Genomic DNA, 25,110 nt, shown 5'->3' with positions numbered 1-25,110 from the left:
TGGTTACACTATATAGCTAAATCACTTTAATTTTCGACCTCCTCCCTACGCTTATAAAAGGGTAATTAAATATTCCTGTAAATAAAATTGTACCTCCCTAATCTGTCAGGATTCGAACCCACAGTTAATAATCTATTTGATTCTCTGGTTTTCGGTCTCCGTGGATAGAATGCCATCTCGCCAAATCAATAACTTAGCCCGCCTTTATATGTTCACTCTGTTTTAAAAACGCAATCATTATTTTTATCATTTCCATGTTTTTAAGACAAGTCACTTAGTTTGAACTACATATTTACGAAATCACGTTTAATCTAACACACTTTCACTTCACACAAACACCGGATCAATAATCTTTATCTTTAAAATTAACTGTAATTTCACATATCACTTCTGACTTGTATTGATTTCTTGGAGCTGTCAACGTATCTAAATTCAAGACTCGACTGTCTCCCCGATCTCTCCTTTCCCGTGGGAACATGGCACTTCTAGCCCGCCTGTCAACAAATCCCATCTGTTAGCCCAAACAAAATTTTTTTTGAGCACGTTCGTTTATTATTTATCGTTTATTTATGTGGATGTTCAAAACATCACACTAATTAAAACTATTTGAAAGTAAAACAAATGAAGAAACTCGGATTTGAAGCATTATTTTGAAATCACCCTTCATTTAACCCGGTGTAATCATAAAATATTTCTGCTCTGCAGGGTTAAAACATCTGTTATTCAACCCTAAACACCAGAAAAAACTTTAACCCTAAAATAGCCGAAAAATATTTTTTTTTTGTTTTTTTTTTTTTTTTGAAAATGCTCAAATCAAAAAACTTTATGTTTTTTTGGGTTCCCCATGTGGTGTAGATTCTCCAGTTTCCCGCTTGTACTACGAGTTTCCGGACACCGTGTATACTATATATTTTTATTATTATTTTTCGGAATAACTTATTGAGTAAAACCTCAAATTATAATATTTTTAAATATTGAAGACAATATTAGTGATTTTTAAACGCAAATCTGAAACAGAAAAATCAGAAAAGGAAACGGTCACATCTGGGACCCAGATGTGACCGTTTCCTTTTCTGATTTTTCTGTTTCAGATTTGCGTTTAAAAATCACTAATATTGTCTTCAATATTTAAAAATATATATTTTTATTTATTAATTTTATTTTAGTAATTTAAACATTTAAGTTTACAAATGACTAATTAATTTATTACATATAAATATACTATGTTTTTTCTTGCTTGATGTGACTCCTACACAACATCTTGAACTTTCCAATTGTTTCCAATGTCCTTGTTGTATACAATTTTATTTGAAAAATATTTTGGTAGCAGGTTGTTTTCTATTTTGTGTAAAAATATCATCGTGTTCAAGGTCAACATCTGTTTCACCGTTAGACAATTTAGTTCGTTTAACATTTTATTTATTTTTGAATATCTATTTGAAATTTATTTTGCTCTCGATCGTTACATAGGAAAAGGATAGTTGAGCAATAATGGAGTTATAAATGGTGATTGCAGTTTTTTTTTTTTTTTTCAATATGGGATGTATTTGCAAAACATTCGACACACCCTGCGTGATGTAGACATTTTCAACTGTATCTTGAAAACATATCTATCAAATCGCTGGATGGAAAAATTATAGACACTCATTTTTACTGTTTAATTTTCTTTAATTCATCATAGTACATACATCTACCAAATATAGATGAGAATAGACATATAATTAATAGAACTTTATTGCCTTATCATATTTTCATTTTACAATATGCATAGAATTTTATTTACTTGGAAACATTAAAATTATTTATTTAACAAACATAATCTAACAGATCACAAACGCTGGTATCGGATGAGCCGAAGTTTGGGCTAATTTGCGGCCAAAACTGAAACTGCACATTTGTAAGTAGCCAGAGAAACTGCGGTTCTAAATGCAGTGAAATCTCGATCGATCGTCGCTTGAATGATTGTTTTCCAACATTTATCGTTAGTTTCATCCATTCCCGAATTTACTTCATACAAACCTGGCAAAAATAGACAGCATCGATCGTTCCTATATGTATCGCTTTACCGCATTCGTTGTTTAAATGAAGCAGTTTTTTGTGCATTTTTTACCTGATTAATCATTTTAAAATATGGAGAAAAATTTCAAAACCACATTTCGTAGCTAAATGCTTGGTTTTGATTAACGGTACCATATCATAAACAATGAGCGGCACATTCGAAAGAGAGAGAGAGAAAACAATTTAGTTGCTTCTGCTGGCGGCGGCCACTCCTGGCATTAGTCTAGTTGTCGTCAAACATTCAAACACAGCGGGTAATGCGCACATGCTATATTTTTACTCGTCTACCCCATCTGTGCCCACATGGGGCCTTAAAGAGTCGGCGATGTGTGAATGTGGTGCGGTGCAGAGCACCGAACATGTGGTCAACGAATGCCCGCTCCGTTCATTCCCCGGCGGGATTGATGAGGTTCACATGGCGACGCCTGAGACCCCAGAAGACCCGTCTAGGTTTCAAACGTTCGAAAATGAACCGTCCAATGAAAAAAGTGCGCACTCATCAATATATACGTACAGCAGAAAGTACGGCTGTGCTCAAACTATTATCGATATCGACAAAAAGCACAAAAAACGGTAATAAGTTTTATCAACAAGCGATCGTTAACATATTCCTCCACTGTCTCGATGTCTTAAATATATGTTTCCATCTAAAGTTTATGCTAATACATTTCTTGTACAAATACAACAACAAAAACACTCCCATAACACCCATATATTCTATTAACTAACTCTAACCACCTATCTCTAATCTCCCTTCATACATCTCTCAAATACCTTATACAATTTTTTTTAAATTAAATTATCATATAATACAGGGTTTTCCAATAAGAGGTGTTATTTTGATATTCAATCGTAAAAGATCAATGGTTTTGTTGCTTGTGTGGCATGTAGCGCCGTCTTGTTGAAAGTAAACGTTGTCCAGATCAATACCATCCAATTCCGGCCATAAAAAATCATTAATCATCTCTCGATAGCGCAATCCATTCACCGTAACTGTTGCTCCAGCCTCATTTTCGAAAAAGTAAGGTCCAATGACTCCGCCGGACCATAAACCGCACCAAACAGTCACACGTTGAGGATAGAGAGGCTTTTCAACAATAACTCTTGGGTTTTCCGAGCCCCAGATGCGACAATTTTGCTTGTTGACGAAGCCACCGAGGTGGAAATGGGCCTCATCACTCGAGATGATTTGCATTTGATTCACTCAAGTGAATTTTAATAATTTCAATGCGTTGTTGAAGCGTGTATCGTTCCATTTTTATTAATGGCGTAGTTTGTACTTGTCAAATGTCAAAAAATTACAGCTTCAAAAGTAACATCTACCGAAATAGCGGGCTATTCAAAATAACACCTCTTATTGGAAAACCCTGTATATTTATAACTAAATCTGAAATGTATACATAATTTAATCATAAACTTCACCCGTCATATCGAGTGGCGGCTCGTGACTTTTGGGTGTAATAGAGTGTTTCTTTTTATAGAGCGGACGGTTTACATATAGTTCCCGTGAGCACTTCCCTAAAGGCCTAACGATGGAAGAGGACTTCGTCTCTCTTCTCCACTTCTCCTTGGTTCCCCGAAGGCCCCCGCAACGGAGGAGTCTACTCTTCCTTGGTTCCCTGAAGGCCCCATGGCGGAAGAGTCCACTCCCCATCAGTTCCCTGAAGGCCCCACGAGAAAAGAGGCCTTCGTCTCTCCTCTCCACTCCTTCTTAATAGAGTGTTAATATTATTAAACTGTTGTAGCTGAAAACGATTTTTTATTTTTTTTCTAAATATCGAATTTTTGTACGAAGATTTAGTCGTGCGCCGCACAGATTTCCTGAAATTCTTCATACAAAAAATTAATGATTTCGAAAATCGTTTTCAGCTACAACATCAATAATGCTATTTTTTGTAATATTAGCACTCGAGTAACTCAAAAGTCACGAGCCGTCACTGGTCATAGCACAGGAACATCCTAGCATAGCGGTCGAAATAATACAAAAAAAAAAAAATTTAATTTTAGAAAAAATTAACAAATTACAAATTTAAAAATTGCACTTTACATATCGACCCCATGGAATAACGAGGTTCCATCTGACTCTGACTCTATTCTGAGATAGCGGGCTTAGAAGATTTGAATGACTATATATTTCAATACGTATTCAACGGTAACTCATCAAAATGACAGTTCAACACACCTACAAAAGGTGATGAAACAAAAACTAGGTAAAATAGGTTGCATAGGTAATTAACTAACAATAGTTTATCATTAAAAAAATAATGACGTTTTGTACGATTTGTGATTTTCACGGTCAAAAATAATATTGGGGATTTATTTTTTTAAATTATGAATAAACCATTAACCTCTCAGACAAAGACTTTTATATACTATGTGTTCCTTTGAGAACTGTCAAAATGTGATAATTTTTGAGTTATTTACGAGTTTTGCTAAAAGCTTCATAACTCACGTTTTGGGAAACGTAGCCTCATTCTAAAAAATGTTTTGAATAGATTATGAAATCCACTATCGCATTGTGTTGTAATATGTAAATATTTGCGTTTCTAAATATACATTTTATGAAAACGTCAAAAATATGTAAAAATCGCTTACAATTATTTCAAAGCTTTGAAAAATGTACTTTTTTCTGAGTATCATAAAGAAATAACACTTTATAGATTGAAGAAATATAATTAAAAACTATTAGTCACCTCAAAATATTAACCGTTCAAACTAAAATATTTTTAATAAATTATTTAGAAACGCAATAAATTATGAACGAACAAGATGACAGATTCAATCGGCTTAGATAATGCAACTCTACGTTCCATAGATATTCTTGAATACAGACGCGTAGCGTTATTCATTATCGATACTCTGTTTTTTAAATCATGGCAATCCGTATACTAGTGATGGAAATAAATCGATTTTTGTGAAATCTCGCGCGTTTACGTGAAAAGACGTTCTAATGTCTTGACCGCTATTATCATATTTACGTCTTTTGACGTTCTAATGTTCTGAGTGGTTAACTGGATAATCGACACCTCTGTCATAGGTCACCCCAAATAGTGTAAGTTTGCTGACTTAGCAGGGGTGTCTAGGTACATAGAGGTTAGGTGTGTCCAGGTCTTGAAGTCACCAACCGACCCTTTGACCTCTCCAGCTGGATCATTGCGTTGCACCGCAGTGAGAGGGGTGATTCATACGTGGTACTTTCGAATTGGATGAAACGCCTTGTATAGATTTTACAGTTTGTCAGATGAAACCCTCAATATACATTTCACAGTTAGTCAGATGAAACGCCTCGTATAGATTTTACAGTTAGTCAGATGAAACATTCCGTATAGATTTTACAGTTTGTCAGATGAAACGCTGCGTATAGATTAGTTTTAAAATAAAAAAATTATAATGGAGTAACAAGGTTCCATGTGCAGTTAAAACCTTGTTTCACAAATTACAGTAAAAAACTGATGAACTTAGAACTTTTAACACATTCTAATCCCTTTAGAATGCACTATATGATGTTATTGTCTATGGAAAAAATAAAGATTAGCGCAGTGGAAACACTATCCAATCACTAACAAAAATCAGCTCAAATCGTCAGTTGCAACTTTGTTATTTCATGGAGTCGATATTTCGAATATAAAACATTTTTATAAATAGATTCAGTTATCTGTAAAATAAATATGTATAGCTTTTAAGAACATTAAGGATGGGTTGTTTCGGAGAATTTGAACAATTCATCAAAATTCAACGTTCATTTTCAAGTTCTGTGAAAGATTTTTTCAGGTTCTGTTTTTATTTCAGTTTTGTCAAGCAACTAACCTACAATGATATTATAACAGAACTTGAATAGGACTTTCACAGAACCCGAAAATGAACGTTGAAATTCGATGAATTGTTCAAATTCTCCGAAACAACCCGTCCTAAATATTTGGTAAAGTTGTCGAATTCCGCTGCATGAAAAGGCTCTTTTGATTTCAACTCAAATATCTAATGTATTTTAGACAGACTATAGTGATTTGTTTTTGGGGTATTATGCCTTGACTTCCTTCTTTAGACAACGTTTCGGACAGCATTGCAGTGTCCATCATCAGGGCAGATGTGTAATCAAAGGTTATGGTGAAGTATGTGCTTATGTATGAAGATACGATACCGTGTTGCCAGCTCCAACCCTAAACAAAAGAAGGAGGTATCGCAACACCGCATAGCACCCCAAAAACAAGCCACCATAAATACTTTTGACTGTGAATATCTCAAATCATCTAATACAGGCGACTATTAAAGTCGTGGGTTTAACCTTTCCCTTACTGTGCTAAAAAAATCCACGCGTTCCGGTGCTGTGTAGTCAATACACATCTCAAAATAAGCGATTTAATATCGGAAAAATATGAATATTCATAGCTAATCGTTTATGTTTATTATATTTCATATCAAAAGTGATAATAATTGTAATTTAATTGCTGAAAACATGAAAAAACCATCGGCAGATGCTAAAGGGGTCCACGTCTAACGACGGTCCGCGACCAACTGGCTGGCGTAGGCTGTCGTAGGTATCGATGGTCTAAATAATAATACAACTGCGGACGTGTGGATTTCTCATGATCCCGCATAGCGAATTAAAGCAGGACATGAATAGCGTGTCATTTCCTCGCACACTTTTCGCGTAGCAGTGCCACACGGTTGATTGTATTGGTGTATTTGTTTCCGATTTTTAACAAAAATCTCTGATTTTTATTTGAAAACAATGTAAAGTTTTATTTTTTAATTCAGTGCATAAATGTATAACGGAGGAATACCTAAAATCTGAACCCAGAATTTATTATATTTATAGAGTTATTAAAGTTATTAGAAGCAATGTGTAGTAAATACACACCACAGATAAGGAAAGGTTTAGGCGATGCCATACGTAGTAATTCAAAATCATGTGTTTTTGGTTTGAAAATTTGGTCGCCTAGAAATGTTTCAGATGCTTTAATTAAATACTGCGAGTAGAATACATCTTGGCCTTTGAAATAATCGGGTTGTTTTTATATAAGTCTTTTTATAAACCCAGAAAAAAATAATGTAAAGGCCTATGAAAACTGCTTTAAAGTTCAAAATCTCCTACTTACAAACCCATTTTCGCTGATGGTTTTATTGTATAATGTGGCAAATTAAGTTATTTATAAAATGATCGAAAAAAAATAAAAATATTTATGCCTGAACATCCACAAAATAAAATAAAAGGCACTTTTTGGCCATGTTTTTTTCTTGCATAAATCAAAACAGGTGGATGGTGTTAAGCGGGAATTTAAACCTTATCGCCATCTACGTAAGGGGTGTTATTGATAGCGGCTCAATTAAAAATATTACACGACGTAGTGCATCGCCTTAAGTAAACATGCACAAAACAGGTTTTTAGGGTGTTACTTTGGGTTATTTTAATAATTTACGCATATTTCCTAACTTTGGAAAAGCCTTGAGAAAAAATGGAACTTTAATGCATCTTTTACCTTCTCGCATGACATAAAAAGTTATTTGTTGTAGTAATTCGAAGTCGAAACCAAGTTTTATTTATAATATTCTTGCGTATTCGGAATTCGACAACTTTATCAAATATATATTTATGTATGAATGTAGCATTTCCCACATCCATTGTTTTACCATATTCATAATATTTTTCCACAGGACACAGATAGAGGCTTCACTGTACTCCGCCGGGTGCAGGAACAAATGTTTCTTACCACGTTTACTTCTTCTATCACTTCACCAGTCAAGGATTCTGTCGTCTCGTTGACGCTGATGGTCTTCGATCCATCACCTGATGTATTTAATATCACCGTGGTTAAAATCAGTCCACCTTTCACGATTAAATTCAGCCATCTATCTTATCCTTATGACTTCTTGTTGACGTCACTCTGTTTAAGAATCAAAAGAATGGATTCCTTAATTTTCTGTCTATTTAATTTCCGTTTCTCGTTTGCTTTTCGCTTAGCGTCCTTACGCTGCTGTTCGTGTATCGCACTCATATAACGACGCCTTTCACATTTGTACGCCGTCCATTTCAGTCTTTCAAGGTCGCGTTCTTCGGCTGTCATATTAGCCCGTCGTTCTCGTTGATACTCGGCGAGTTTCCTCTTCTTTTCTAACATTTCAGGTTCAGGCTGAAGCTCAGCATCGCATTTGGTATCAAGTTTACTACTAGAAGGCTCCACTACACTCAAATCTACCTGTAGCACATCTTCAAGGATCCGTCTAGCCTTCTGTTTAGCCGATTCTTTTTTCTTGCGCTTAATCTCTTCAGCTGCTTGTTTAGCTTCCTCGCGCAATTTATCATTTAATGTACGACGCAGTTCACATTTATACGCTTTCATTTTCAGATTTTTAGTTTTACATTTCTCCGCCGTCTTTGTTCTTTGCGTATTTTGTAATATTCCATCTTCACACTGAAGCTCCACTTCCCATTCCTTATCTTGACTACTACTGGATTCCGCGACACTCTCATCTTTGATAATCTGTATTCCCCCTTCTGCACCTAGAAAATAAAACAATTTTATAGCACTCTGCTTACTGCCAGAAGTGATTAACTAACAAAATGTTGATTCTGAGATAATCAGCTATGTTTAACTCTTTGCACGCGTCCGTATCAACTATTGTTACGGCAAAAAGTCTATACTCACACGCGGCTGTATCAACAGTTGATACGGAAACTTTGACGGCCGATATTCCAGCGCTCTTTCGTCATAAATGTATTTCTTGTTCACTTGGAGATTCGTAGAACTATCACGATGCTGACATCTACAAGAATTTCTCAAAAATAAAATTGTATTTCATAAAAAAAGATCGATAATCAAGTGCGCCTCTTCGCGCCTTTTAGTCCTTTAGTTTACATTTTTGTCAACGGATGGCGTAAGTACTAGTTTGTCATTCACAACTTTTCATAACTAAAAATGATAAGTGATCATGGTGTCCCACTTGTGTCTATCACCTAAGTACACACACGCCGAGTGAATGGCCACATGTGACCACATTCAAAAGATACGGTACGTCTTTGTATGAAATTTTATGTTTTTGTTTTTATAAACATCGTCAGAGTGTTGACACACGAGGATTTGTTTTCATATTGTGGAGAATAATCTGTTCTGTCCATATAGTCCAATAAATCACGCCAGAATGCTATAATTTGACATTTAATTGCGTGCATAGGTACTTGAAAATATGTACCGCGTACGGGTATAGATAAAACGGAGCAAATTAACGCGTTCAAAAGGTTAATCAGTTATGCTGCAAATACACATGACAGACAAAAAGCATGCTTCTGGCGAGTAGCTGGCTTGCTGACTACTCGCGTGCTTGTAGGTCAGTATACACAAGCTAGACGAAAGCAGCAAAACTGTATTCCACAAGCACTGGTAGCTGCGATAGTCTATATGAGTCTTTTCATTGTCCTACTAAGCCATTTAATATGAACTTGCAAAAACCAGCAAACGGCCTACTGGCAGAACACATACATACATGCTGTGTGTCCCACCTAACACCGTTGTGCCACTGGCACAGGAATAATCTAACGCAGCGCGATTGAATGGCATACGAGCTACTAGCAAAAACACAACACACATGCGAATACATGCTACTGATATGCTTTTGAGTGAGTTTCTATCTTCTGCTTTATATAAAGCAGCTAAAATAATAACAATGTTGACTTCTTTAAATGCAATTTTGTTACAACTGCTTTTAGGTAGAAAAAATAATGAAAACTGCAACTTTTGCAAACATTGTGTATAGGTAGAGATGGCAAAATTTCGTTTTAACTAAAAACGCGAAAAAATATTTATGTTTTGAAAATAGGGCATTTATAAGTTTTCTTTGCGTTTCAAGGCATTTGAAAGTGTTTCCAGTGATTTCTATTTCGCGAATTAACGCGAAAAACGTGATTTTGGCCGTATTTCAGCTAAATTATTCTATTTAGCGAAATAGGCGCGAATTTCCCGAAAATACCGGGTATTAAAATAATATGTGACAATTTAAAAAAATCGATATTTACATTACGATTTTTTATAATTTTGTTACTATTTTATGTGTAAATATTTAATATTTTTGTACTGTAGGCTAAAATTGCTTTTTGACATTACACAAATTGTGCGAAATAAATAACGCCTATTGATGTTAATCGCAATCTGCATTTGTTGTGTTTGTGTTTGACCCGTACTTAGAGTTTCCTTCCTTATTAATTTAATATTAAAATTAATTATTTATAATCTTTCACATGGAAATACTTGCAAATGAAGGTTAAACATATATTTTACCAAAAATACTTAAAATATGCGCTAAAAACATTCAGGAAATACATTTTTTCTATTTTGCTACAAAACGCTAAATTATGCCTCAAAATGCTATAAAATGCTAAATTTCCAATTGTTAATGCTAAAAAATCTGAAAATTAATGCTAAATTTTGCCATCTCTATGTACCTATAGGTAATCCAGTGAGAGTTGGCTGCAATAAAAAAGCTTAGCATTGAATATATTTGTGCATCGGTTTCGCTTCCACCGGCAAGGAGCAGCCCTTTGTCATGTCTATGCTCGCACTAGCGGAAGAGAGACAGCAAGTGTATACAATCCTTGTAAAAGAATATTGTTAGGAAGCTTACAGTGTGTCCTATTCATATCGGTTCCAATTGGATTGGGTGTATGATATCGCGAGTGAAATAGTCTAAGTTTTCATTATTTTTAGTTCACCATTAAGACCCCCATTCAGAATTAAAAAGTTGCTTGAAATGGCTCTGGCTGTGTTTGGTGACCAGAGCTAAATAGCCAGGTACTTTCCCACCATCCTCTTCCCTGGCATCTCCTTCCCTTCCCCTCCTCACTACCTTCAGCCTCGCAACATACCCCAATCGGGGATGACATAGTCTCACTGGCTCCAGAGGGTTGGAAGCAATTTGGACTCTTGTGCGGTTTAACATAAAAAAATTGTAATATAATGTTAATTTAGTAGTTAAATGAAGAACAATTAAATCTGATTTTACATGGTCTTTTATACAGTTTTGATATAACACTGAAAATTAGGGATAAGTGGCAATTTATTGGCACATACATGCAACCCGCATTGCCTTTGAACCTACTAGTGAAAGATTGTAGGTATGGCGCATCTACCCACTAGTGAATCGCTGGTTTGTTCTTGAACGCATTTGCACCTATGTCTATGTACCTAAGCACTACAGAGGAGATCCAGAAGCGCATCGTGAATGCAAACCGCTGCTATTTCCGCCTACAAAAACAAATAAAATCCAGACTGCTTTCCAGAACCACCAAGGTATTAGTGTACAAAACACTAATTAGACCAGTGCTTACGTACGCAGCCGAGACGTGGGTTCTAACTAAGAAGAATGAGCGAGCACTGGACGTTTTAAAAAGGAAAATTTTGAGGCGCATCTTCGGACCGGTTCTAGAAAATGAATTTTGGCGCAGACGTTATAACAATGAGCTCTATACTCTGTTTAAAGAGCTAAACGTCACAAAATTCATGTCACTGGGAAGACTTCGGTGGTTAGGTCATGTGGAGAGAATGACCGAGCATCAAGAACCAAAGTCCCTGCTGAGCTCAAGACCGATAGGGAGAAGGAGCCTGGGAAGGCCAAGGTTAAGATGGAGCGACAACGTCCTCAAAGATTTGTCTGCCTTGGAGCTTCGAAACTGGAGAGAGCTGGCGCGGGACCGAGATGAGTGGAGGAAGACTCTTGAGGAGGCCAAGCAAGACCCACCAGGGGTTGTAGAGCCAAAAGTTATGATGATGACTATGTACCTAAGTCAGTCAGTAATTAGCAGCTATAGAGAAGTGAGCCGCTTACTGAGCGCGTGGTCTCTTGCGTCGCCGCCGTCCTGCGCACCGACCCCCCGCGCGGCGTTCCACTCCTACCTTACCGCAACGCCATGGGCCACGGTCCCACTACGCCCAGCATTGCACGGACCTAAGAGAGGCTACAAATTATCAACGACTCTGCGAGATTACAACATCGCCTTGGCCTTGAAATATCATCCCTGTACTATGCCCTCCACATTTTAGTTTGGCCTTATATTCATATAATTGCTGACTGTTATAACGAGGTCGATTCACTGATATACCAAGCAAATAATTTTGTCAACACAATTTCTGAACACATTTCATTTCTGGGTCGTTGGGTCTGAAAATAATAGTTGGGAATTGTCATAAAATCTGCAAAAGTCATGGGAAATTTGAGCTTCGCAAATTTGTTCCCTTTTTACGTCTTCTTTTCTACAACTCATTGTCAATTTTGTTTTAAAATCCAATAAATATTTTAAAAAAATATTTATTGCACAAAAATACAGAGTACAAAGGGTATAGCTAGAGATGTCAAAATTTCGTTTTAACTAAAAACGCGAAAAAATATTTATGGTTCGAAAATAGGGCATTTATGAGTTTTCTTTGCGTTTCAAGGCATTTGAAAGTGTTCCCAGTGATTTCTATTTCGCGAATTAACGCGAAAAACGTGATTTTGGCCGTATTTCAGCTAAATTATTCTATTTAGCGAAATAGGCGCGAATTTCCCGAAAATACCGGGTATTAAAATAATATGTGAGAATTTCAAAAAATCGATATTTATCAGCGGAAATAAGTGATTAAAAATCATCTCTAACTTCAGCTCGCGCTCCCCCGACTGTGTGCGTAAGCCCGGGTTTTCCCTACATCTCCTTATAATCCTTCACAAACTGATGGGACAAATTGTGCGTGAAGGTAAAGTGTGTGACTTGGTGCAAATGTTGATGGTAAAGTGTGTGACTTGGTGCAAATGTTGATGGTAAAGTGTGTGACTTGGTGCAAATGTTGATGGTAAAGTGTGTGACTTGGTGCAAATGTTGATGGCAATGAAAGTGACAAACTCTGTCTTTGCTGGGCCAGCCCTACAGACAATTTGGGCCCCTTTAAATAGTGTTGATGCAGAGCGTTTTTTCAGTCACTACAATTTAGTACTGACTGACAGGCGTACGAGAATGAAGGAGCCCACTATTGAAACGTGCGCAATGCTATCATTCAATCAGTAAAGTGCCACATCCATTGTTTTTTGTATTTACCTGTATTTCAAATATGCCTACTTTATTTCATTTTTGTAAGCCTGTCCTACCACTTTTTACAATTTTGTTACTATTTTATGTGTAAATATTTAATATTTTTAATTTATACTGTACGCTGAATTTAAACGCTTTCCGAGAATATAGAGTATTTCAGAAGTCAAAGAACCATACAAATTGGAGAAACTGATACAGTAATATTTAGTCCAGTACAACTAAAGAAGAATTGAGAAAAATGCATAAGGAAGGTAGTTTCATGTGAATGTGCAAGGAAAAGTATTATGCCTAGTTTATTTCATTTTTGGAAGCCTTTCCTACGAATTTTTATAATTTTGTTACTATTTTATGTGTAAATATTTAATATTTTTGTACTGTAGGCTAAAATTGCTTTTTGACATTACACAAATTGTGTGAAATAAATGACGCCTATTGATGTTAATCGCAATCTGCATTTGTTGTGTTTGTGTTCGACCCGTACTTAGAGTTTCCTTCCTTATTAATTTAATATTAAAATCAATTATTTATAATCTTTCACATGGAAATACTTGCAAATGAAGGTTAAACATATATTTTACCAAAAATACTTAAAATATGCGCTAAAAACATTCAGGAAATACATTTTTTCTATTTTGCTACAAAACGCTAAATTATGCCTCGAAATGCTATAAAACGCTAAATTTCTAATTATTAATGCTAAAAAATCTGAAAATTAATGCTAAATTTTGCCATCTCTAGGTATAGCTTATAGGTTACATCCTATTTCTTCTAGCTAACCCAACAAATACACATTATATTACATAACCCAACAATTACATGTTAACAAATGTATGTAAAAAAAAAATAAGAAACAGAGGCATTTAATTTATGTACTGTATTCATTTAAGGTGTAGTGACATTTGTTTAAAAGAAATGTTTTTAGTGATGATTTAAATTTAAATATGTCGGTTATTTGTTTGATGCTACGTGGAAGGTTGTTGTATACTTTAATGGCCATGTAGTGTGGTCCTTTTTGAAATATAGTTTTGTTTGCTTTTGGGATTAATAAGTTTTCTGTGAACCTTGTAGCGTGTTTATGTGTTGAGTTTTTTTGTGGCAACTTTTCTGGAGATGATCGAACTAACAGGCATAACTCCATTATATATATGTCCATCACTGTCAGAAGTTTGAAATTTTAAAAAATTGGTCTACATGAATCCTGGTGATCAGAGTTTGAAATTTTTCGTAAGCACCTCTTTTAATATGTTTACGAAGGTACCTAGTTACGAGTACCTACATCCCTGCAGAGGGTATATTTATGATAGTGATGCACAACTTTTTCAGCAGAGGGGACGCTTCACTATTTTTAACAGGCCGCGACCGACAAGCGGATTTTTGCTGTTTTCGTTGAAGGGGAGAGGGTTGACAGCAAAATTCAAGAGTTTCTGTTGTTTAATTTTGTTTTTCGTTCATTTATGAAATGCAGTGTAAATTAACCAAAACTCTAAAAAAGTGTTTTGAGCCAGGGTTTTCAAGAATTACCCCAAAAATTTAGATTTTTCTCTACAGCCAAATGGGCCGTGTGAAATTGACATGCGGGCCGCAAGAATGGGGCGGCGAGTTGTGCATCACTTGTTTGTGACAAGTAAAATTTTACTGCCTAAAATCTAAACAATCCCGCAAGCAATTATCTATGACAAGTGCGATTTTACAAGTGGTACGAAACGCATAAGGTAGTGAAAAAATATAGACAAATTAGTGATATTTTTCTTGGAAATTTTGAAACAGGTGATGATAGTTATAGTGCGGTGATTGTTTTGAAGAGGAAATTGAGAATCATTGATAATAAATTTGAGTAATAAAATTGTAGTTTTCTAATAATTTTTTAATTAGTAATACCTACTCGTATTTTGAAAATGTACTGTACTTTTGCGAATATATTGATGGTAGAGGCAGGTAGGTAGGTACATGCGATCATGGTACATACTATCACTTCACGCCCGAGAAGAAATAACAGTCAAAACAATGGGAGGGAAAGGGAGAATCGGTTCCAAAGAAGGCGAAGAGAGTTCCGTCGGTTGGCAAGGTCATGGCGTCAGTTTTTAAGGATGCGCGTGAGATAATTTTCATTAATTATCTTCAAAAAGGAAAGCAATCAACAACAAACTTATACGAGGGAGCATCATTAAGATCGCGGAATGGGTAGGTAGATGATTAGTGGGGGTGTCGCTGAATTGTCTACTTATTGAGTAACTCATTATTAGTATAAATACTGGGTTTTATCGTAATTGGGTCATTAGTCTTTGAGCTATCGTCGACCAAACAAGTCAATCAAGGGGAGAATTTTGAATATGGAGAAAATCGAGTTCCGCGCTGTTATAAAATTCCTTACCAAGCAAGGAAAATCAGGTCAGATCATACTGGAAGAGATGTCATCCGTTTACGGGGACTCTTGTCCAAGTAAAACTATGGTTTACAAGTGGCAAACCCTCTTTAAACAAGGCAGGGAGTCGCTTGAAGACGACCCACGGCCAGGAAGGTCTATCGAGGTGACCACTCCAGAAATTATTCAAAAAGTCGAAATATTAATAACAGAAGATGCCCGACTAAAGAAGAAACAGCTCACAGAAATGGTTGGAGTATCAGATAAAACCATTTTCAAAATTCTTCACGACCATCTTGGCATGACTTAAGTCAGCGCAAGATGGGTGGCGAAAATGCTCACGCTGTAGCAGTTCAGTTTTGCCCCGCTACTAATTATCAATCATCTGACAAGACCTCTTGTTATCTATGTGACGTGTGCTCTATGGGCCGTTCTAGAACGGAGTTCGGGACATAATTTCGAAAAGCGTCGACTGTTAGTACCAATCGGGCAGCCAGCCGGGGACGACGCGACTTCAGAGAAGATACGAGCGAGCGCTCCAGTCGACAGACTTCCGGGTGACGCGATGAAGCAATCAGCTAGATAAAATTAATTCGCTGGTCATCGGGTGTACCGCTTCAAAATTTAACAACTCTTTCCTAAGTGTTGTTTGGCGCCCTTCTCACGTTTAACAGGTTAGATATTTAATGTCATTACACAATGTCACACTCAAACTTTTGCTACCAATATAAATTCCATCCGTGCGTTCAAATACTTCGTATTGTCGCTCACCCCTGAGCTGTAATCTAATTTTGTTGTAAGTAGATATCTCTTGCTCTATGCGATATTGAAATAAATGTAATATTGAAATTCTTTTCTCTTTTATTTCATAATCGTAGCAAACCCGATGTTGGTATTTTTCCATACATGTTACAACTGCTGGTTGAGATTGTACTTGTGGTTTTTGTATGACGCAGGCGTTATTTTATTATTATCTAATAAAACCTGTTACAACGCAGCCTCAAAAACAACAGCGCATGGAGTTTTCTCTTGCATTTTTGGACATCTGTAGGGAATACAAAGATGGAGTGTTGGCTCAAATTCTTACTGGTGATGAAACTTGAGTTCATCATAATGAACCTGAGTCTAACAGGACTCTATGCAGTGGCACAAGAAAGGCACACCACCACCCAAGAAGTTTAAGGTGTCACAATCGGCTGGGAAAATCATGGCGACAGTCTTTTGGGACTCGGAAGGAATTCTGTTGATTGATTACAAAGATAAAGGTGTTTCCATAACCGGAGTTTATTACGTTTCAATTCTAGAGCAATTAAAGGAAGCCAAGGTATCCTCTTGCTGCACGACAGCGCGCCTGTTCACAAGAGCCGTGTTGCGATGGCTGCCCTGCGGAAAATATCCTTCAGTCCTGGCCTGGCTCCCAGTGATTATTATCTTTTTCCAAACTTGAAAAAAGAACTTGAAAAAGTAACTCCATTAATGGAGGACTGAACGCAGTTGGCGCTAACAAAAAATTGTCCAAAGAAGCGAAGTTAGCAGTCCACAATGAAGTGCTGATACCTACCCTAATGTATGCAAGTGAGGCATGGAATTGGCAAAGAAAGGATGAAAGTAGATTGAATGCTGTTGAAATGAGATCCCTGAGGCGTATGTGTGGTAAAACCATGTATGATCATGTGAGGAATGTGGAGATCCGAAAAGAGTGCAAGGCTGATGTAAGCGTAATGAGTAAGATCAATAAAGGGACGCTTAGATGGTTTGGGCACATAGAGCGAATGAGCGAAAAAAGGAGTGTAAGGAGAATATACGATGCAAATGTGAATGGTAGCAGAAGTTGGGGACGCCCGAGGAAGCCATGGCACGACCAAGTGAATCAGATACTTGAGTCGGGCCATGTCAAGAGTCAGAACAATAAAAGAGTGTGAATGAGGCAAGGAGTGTGTGATGTGACCGAGTTGTTTGGTAACACATCCTCTCTGCCTACCCCTGCGGAGAAACGGCGTGATGGTTAGTTAGTTAGAAAAAAGAACTTCGTGGGAAAAAGTTTTCAAGTGATGAAGAAGTGAAGGATGCAGTTTTGGCGTATTTTTTAGACAAAGACAAATCTTTTTTTTTTGAGGGTATACATAAGTTAATTGAAAGATCCGAAAAATGTATTAGGATAGCTGGTGAATATATTGAAAAGGAAAAATAAATTTGGATTTTTATTTCCACTCCTTACCCCCCATTATGCGAACTTAAAAACGTTCCCTCGTAGCTGCATTAAAGAAATCAAGAATAAACGGATGTATTTCTTATGTTATATATCTTATGTTTCATCATATTCCTATTCAAAACATAAATTACAATTACCTCTTGGATAAATTGTCTCTATTGAAACTTTCAGAAAGAAGAATAAGCGCAGATTTAATACTGTTACAAAGAATACTACATTTTAAAATTGACTGTCCCGAATTACTTCAATGTATCAATATCCATGTTCCCAAAAAATCATGCCGACATTTCTTACCTTTTTACTTTAATAACACCAGGACACTAGCTTAGCAAAATTCTCCAATTCCGAGACTTCACAATCTTTCTGATCTGGGTGATATATTTCATTTGAAAACTAATCAGTATAAATGTTGTATATTCTATCACTTTTATTCTTCTAGACACAAATAGACCTATGTACCCATATAACTTCTCCGCTTCTACTATTTTGTTTTGTTCAATCTTTTAAACTCAATTATATGCGTGAAGGCGATGCCATACGTAGCAATGCAAAATCATAAGTTTTTGGTTTGAAAATTTGGTCGCCTAGAAATGTTTCAGATGCTTTAATCAAATACTGCGAGTAGAATACATCTTGGTGTTTGAAATAATCGAGTATTTTTTAGATAAGTCTTTTAATAAGCCCAGAAAAAAATAATATATAACACCTATGAAAACTGATTTAAAGTTCAAAATCTCCTACTTACGAACCCATTTTCGGTTATGATTTTATTGTATAATGTGGCAAATTAAGTTATTTATAAAATGATCGAAAATTTTTTTTATATTTATGCCTGAACATCCACAAAATAAAATAAAAGGCACTTTTTGGCCATGTTTTTTTCTTGCATAAAGCAAAACAGGCGGATGGTGTTAAGCGGGAATTTAAACCTTATCGCCATCTACGTAAGGGTTGTTATTGATTGCGGCTCAATTTAAAATACTACACGACGTAGTGCATCGCCTGAAGATTCATTTTTGCCATTATGTTTACATTCTTCTTTATTGTATTAATTTTTAAGTGTTTACTCTGATACAAAATGCTTGTATTTTTTTTAAAGAAAAGCCTACTAGGGCGTGTCATAAATAAATAAATAAAAATAAATAAAACAATGCACCAGTTCACACATCCATTCATTATCACGATGACCAATATAAATAAGTTAATATTCGAATTGCTTCCTTACGCACCCTATTTGCCAGATTTAGTCTCCTCGAATTATTTTCTCTTTCTAAACATGAAAAAATGTCTCGGTGGTAAAAGATTTGGCAACAATGAAGAGTTGGAGTCAACGGTTCTCACTGAAAACAGAGTATCGGATCTATTGAACATCACTAGAAAATGATCTAAATGAAGACTATGTTGAGAAAAAAACATAGTTTTTCCCAATTTGTTTGTTAGGTCGGGTACTTTTGGGACAACCCTCGTACTAAAGGATTTCACAACAAACTTTTGTTGATCTATTTTGAATAATTTTTTTTTTCTTTGATAATAAATGTGGTGATTTCGACTGCACTAATTTATGGTGGACCTATTCCAGTTTGCAGTACCTTTGTTCGATACTTCTGGTAGATTAGGTGAGCTATCTTAGAGCAGAGGTCCCCAAACTTATTTTTTCCCTCATAGTGCGTTCAGATTTTTTCTGTTTTGGGTAGACCCCCAGCTTTTCTAATATTGATTTTAAATTTGACAGAAATTTCCCTAGATTTCAGAAAGGTTTTGTATGTATGAGGTATTCTCGATGCTCAGTACTGGATTCTACACAATATTTTCGAATCTTCTAATTCCCCACACAATATTTTCGAATCCACTAATTCCCCACACAATATTTTCAAATCTATGGGGCTAAAAAAGACATTCCCCAATAATATGGCCTAAATGGGATCCACTTTTGTGGACCTCAATTTACATCCCATGCAACCCCAATTTAATTTTTCCTTGACATGAAAACCCTGAAGGCCGAAATCGACCCCTGGGGATCTATAGTGGTGTATACGTCGCATACACACTAGAGTCTGATTACTGTGCCTGCAACGGTTACAGTTACAGATAGCAAATGCGTACACAGCTTCAAACGTTAACCCTTTGCACGCGGCCGTATCAACTGTTGTTACGGATACTTTGAATGCCGATATTCCAGTGGTCTTTTGACATAAATTTATTTCCCGCTCACTTGAACATTCGTAGAACTATCACGATGCTGACATCTACAAGAATTTCTCGAAAATAAAATTGTATTTCATTAAAAAACATCGATAATCAAGTGAGCCTCTTTGCGCCTTCGAGTGCCATAGTTTACAATTTTGTCAACGGATGGCGTTAGTTCAATTTTGTTTTTATATTAAGTGACATAAAATTTAAGTGTTCAGTTTTAGAAAAAGTTTTCATAACTAAAAAAGATAAGTGCTCATGCTGTCCCACTTGTGTCTATCACCTAAGTACACACACGCCGAGTGAATGGCGGGACCACATTCAAAAGATACGGTACGTCTTTGTATGAAATTTTATGTTTTTGTTTTTATAAACATCTAAGAGTGTTGACACACGAGGATTTGTTATCATATTGTGGAGAATAATCTGTTCTGTCTATATAGTCCACTAAATCATGCCAGAATGCTATAATTTGACATTTAATTGCGTGCATAGGTATTTGAAAATATGTACCGCGTACGGGTACAGATAAAACGGAGCAAATTAACGCGTTCAAAAGGTTAACACGGCGCACATTTATCTATCTACGGCATTTTTACTATGTACAAACATAACGAATCACTTCGCTAGTGGGTTGTGATGTTGGGTCGTAAATGATTGAACGATCCGGGACTACTTCAAGCAGCTTTTCAATTCTTAATGGTGGTCTTTTACAAAGGCGATACTGCAGCTTACTGTAGCGTGATTCTTACCTTCAGTTTGTTGATATCCTTCCAAGGGGTCTGAGCATTCCATTTTGATACCAGGTACCTCAATTTCTATTTCTTGGAATGATATTCCCCCCTCCTTTTCTTCTTCTTTGATTCCAGGTTCTGCCTTGATGGTGTACACCTCTACTTTGGGAGGTTCCATTGTGCCTGGAGCCTTGTTTCCCTTCAAACTGAGACATGTTTTTTTATAAATCATTTTGGTTTGACTTTCAGCAGTACTTGTTGTATAGAATAAAAATGGTTACATGGCAAAATAGAATAAGGGAAAAACAGAACGAAGAAAAATAACAAAAAACAAACCTAACCTAACCTAAACGTTTCCATAACAAAATAGAACAGTGACAAATAAAAAATGAATAAAAAGAACATAAAAACAAACCTAACCTAGACGGTTCTGTGACAAAAAAGAACAGTGACAAAACAGAACATTGAATAAATAGAACAAAAAGCAAACCTAACCTAAACGGTTCCATGACAAAACAGAACATTGAAGAAAAGGAACAAAAATAAACCAAACTTAGCCTAACCTAAACGGTTCCATGACAAAACAAAATGTAGGAACTATTAATTTTAAATTGTTGGAAAGTATTTAGGGTTCTAGGATTGCAAAACTAGGACTAGCAGACGACTGGGACTACAGTATTTTGAAAGTTCTCGTAACTTTAATCTGTCTCTAGCGACCCCGTGTGTGTAACACATAATTCCTACATTACGATCTCTCGCGTTTTTTAACCTTTCCTTATCTGTGGTGTGTATTTACTACAAATTGCTTCTAATAACTTTAATAACTCTGTAAATATAATAAATTCTGGGTTCAGATTTTAGGTATTCCTCCGTTACACATTTATACACTGAATTAAAAAATAATATATTACATAGTTTTCAAATTCAATTAAAAATCAGAGTTTTTTGTTAAAAATCGGGAACAAATACACCAATACAATCAACCGTGTGATACTAATACGCGAAGAGTATGCGAGGAAATGACATGCTATTGATGTCCCGCTTTAATTTGCTATGCGGGAACATGAGACATCCACACTTCTGCAGTTGTAGTTTTTGATTTAGACCATCGATACCTACGACCGCACAGCTGTGTTTGTGCCAGCCGCCAGCCAGTTGGCTGCGAAGCGTCGTTAGATGTGGACCCCTCGCACGTTTCTTTAGCATATGCTGATGGTTTTTTCATGTTTTCAGCAATTAAATTACAATTATTATCACTTTTGATATAAAATATAATAAACATAATCGATTAGCTATGAATATTCATATTTTTCCGATATTAAATCGCTGATTTTGAGATGTGTTGACTACACAGCACCGGAACACGTGTATTTTTTTAGCACAGTAAGGGAAAGGTTAAACTCTTTTGATAACATCGCTATGTAATTTGTGAGGTTAAATAAAGACAATCTTTATAAGAACCCATCCTCAGCAGTAAGTACAAACAACATGATTTCCTATGGGTGATATTGGATCACGTCGGGGTCACCAATAACGGGGAATACGAACGCCAAAAATAGTTTTGTTCTTGCCCCTCCCGTATTTTGTAAATAATCAAGCAACTTGTATTATGCAGATTGTTTCTCTTATCAAGTAATTGTAAAATAATACAGTGGCCGTGCACTATGAACCTACGATACGCAGGAAGCGCCCGGTGGGATTTCCTTCCGTCGATGCTTCCGTACACTTGTTAATAACTATTTAACAGCGGTCGAGAACGCGCCAGCTTTCAACTGCCGATAATTCTCCAACTTTAGGGATAACTGATTACATAATACAATTAGTTTTTTTTTTTAATGCCATATTTTTAATAATTTTTATATAAGATATATTTATATGCATAATCATTAAAATTAAATACCTTCAATAACAACACGACAAAATACACTATTCCACTGTAACACACATAAGCGCAATTACATTGCGAACTCCCCAATACAAAGGTTTCACACTATGGGAAACCAATACTTGTCGATATATTTAATATTAACTTTGCGAATTTTGTGGATTACGTAAAAGACTTATTTCAACACTATTCCTAAATGGAAGTTATATTTTTATAAACCAATCAAATCGCTGTATTTTTTTAATTTATGTTCTTGTTATTTTTAATTTTGTTTCATGCATTTATTATTTTTTAATGTAATTTTATTTTTATTATTTCTTTCTTATGTTTCAAAACTGTCATTAAAATTGTACCACCTACATGTAAAATCCCTCTGGGCGTTAAATAAATAATTCATACAGGGTGTCTGGGGGTAAAGTGCGCTAAATTTGGGAGGTGATTCTGCATGATAGTAGAAGTAAAGAAGATAAATATTTTTTTCAAAATTCCAATGTTTATTCTCCAATATAAAAATATTTTTCCATAGAAGAACATTAATTTTCCCTTACAAACAATTCAATTTTTTTTACCTAAAAACTAACTTAAATGTTCGAACTTTGAAACAATTTATTTATCTTTTTTACTTGTACACACCATCATACAGAATATCCACCGGACACCCTGTATATTAATAATGTACAATAACGCATTGCATGCACAACGGTCGCTTTCGAGAAAATGGATTTTGTTACATTTTTGTTATAATAATAATACAGCAATTATGTTCAGTTACAACACTCTGTTAAATTATATGAATAAGCTCAAATTTTCAGAGAGAAGAATTTTCACTGACTTGGTATTTCTATATAAAATTCTAAATAATTTAGTTGATAGTCCGGTATTGCTAGAATTGATAAGCCTTCGGATTCCACAACGTAATACTAGAAGTCGGGATTTATTTCAGTGCAGAAATTCTGGGACTAACTACCATATGTATTCCTCTTTTCCAAAAATACTAATGGAGGGAAATAATTTTACTAAGTCAGTGGACATAGAAATAATTTTACTAAGTCAGTGGACATATTCAATTTATCTTTAAGAGGAAGCTACAAGCCAAAAATGTGTATATTCTTGGTGTACCTTATATTGTAGGTAATAGGCCTTAAAATCGCTTGACAAACGGAGTCTAGAAACGTTCGATTTCAAGCAAAAAACAGATTTTTATTTATTTTGTAAATAATTTTATAAGAAAGCAAAAAAGTTAATCAAGTGAAACTGTCACAGATGATCTTAGCTATAATACTGTATTTTTTTTAAAGTTGTTTCCTTTACGCGTTCATACATTTCTATGGAAAAAAAAATTTTTTTTAGTGGTTTGCATTTATATTTTTTATTGAGTAATTTATTTTTTTTATTTGTATTCTACTCAAGCGAAGCCATAGGAAAACCTTCAATTTATTCAAAGCATATTTTTAGGTATTCATAATGTACATCAATTCGTTATAAAGATTAATCAAAATAGTGATTTGGCATTAAGCTTCGCCTTAAACAAATATAAAATGTTGTTAATGAAGCAATTCAATTATGTACAATAAATAATATATATATTTCTTAGTATTCATATGTAAAAGCCCCGAAAAAGGGCGTTAATTAATAAATGAATAAATAAATAATCAAATAAATAACCCAAAAAAAAGGTTTTTTTTGATTTGAACAAAATCTGTTTTTATTTTTTTATAGGTTTTATAAACTGATCACCTATCGTAAAATCAAATTATCGACCTGTGCCATTTTGAAAAAACTAGCCAATATAACGGTAAAATATATTTTTTCTCAAATACCTCGTTTCCAAAGCTAACTTCGGCAAAAGTAGATTAACAAATTTAGTGGAAAACATAAAATTTACAATCAATTTACAGTTTTTCTTCCATCTCTAAAAGGTAGCGAGATAAAGACATAAAAATGCGTCTAAGTTTATAAAAAAAAGTGAATTGCATGACTCGGTTTGGTTTATCGTGAATTCCAGTGCAACAATATAAAAAATTTACTGAACCAGTTCCAGCAGAGCATAAAATTTTTATCAAAGTTAAACTTATGAACTTAAATCAGGTCAAAATTGAAACGAGGTAGGTATATTTAGTGTTTATTTTTTTTTAAGTTTTATATTTGATATTCATAGTTCGGACGCAACTAATATAAAAAATATGTAAATAAACTTTAATCAAATTAAACAATTAATTATTAAAAACTAAACAAAACCATAAATTGCATTACATACCTATTATAACGCATTAATGCGAGTCCATTTTTCCTGAGAGAAATCTTTTGCTTTCTTAGCTTGTTTACAATTGGATATTTGTTTTTTTGCTTATTACCCATCTTCAATTATGGACCTATAAAAACACATTATTAATCACCATAAATACAAACAGAAAGCATTAATTTTTGATACAATGAATTGTCATACACAATGAGTTGTATCTGTCGAGTGATTTTTTTTTTTCCATTATTTCTGGCCATCATTTAAAATTATGGAGAAATGAAAGGTGAATTTAGATATTAATTTAATTTAAACAGGAAAATTTCAAAATTATAATGAAAATTGGAGTCGAGTTCAGACTTAGAAGAGATGAGATGTTG

General features: G+C 35.1%; 1 protein-coding gene across 1 annotated transcript in view; it reads right to left on the bottom strand.

The window, feature by feature from the left end:
* Nucleotides 1-4,822: 4,822 nt before the first annotated feature.
* The window catches only part of LOC149416237 (uncharacterized), a 33,430-nt gene continuing 13,142 nt past the window's right edge, over nt 4,823-25,110 (bottom strand). The window contains exons 3-5 of the mRNA XM_089641604.1: nt 24,749-24,863; nt 20,625-20,812; nt 4,823-8,557 (exon numbers count right to left, since the gene is read on the bottom strand). Of these exons, the coding sequence (XP_089497730.1) occupies nt 7,917-8,557; nt 20,625-20,812; nt 24,749-24,849 (930 nt within the window). The 5' untranslated portion in view covers nt 24,850-24,863 and the 3' untranslated portion in view covers nt 4,823-7,916. The remainder of the gene's footprint in view (nt 8,558-20,624; nt 20,813-24,748; nt 24,864-25,110) is intronic.

The sequence above is a fragment of the Hesperophylax consimilis genome, chromosome 17 (genome assembly GCF_061612785.1).
Source record: "Hesperophylax consimilis isolate HC1 chromosome 17, BYU_Hcon_1.0, whole genome shotgun sequence".
Lineage (NCBI taxonomy): Eukaryota > Metazoa > Arthropoda > Insecta > Trichoptera > Limnephilidae > Hesperophylax > Hesperophylax consimilis.
This window is presented reverse-complemented; position numbering and strand designations above follow the sequence as displayed.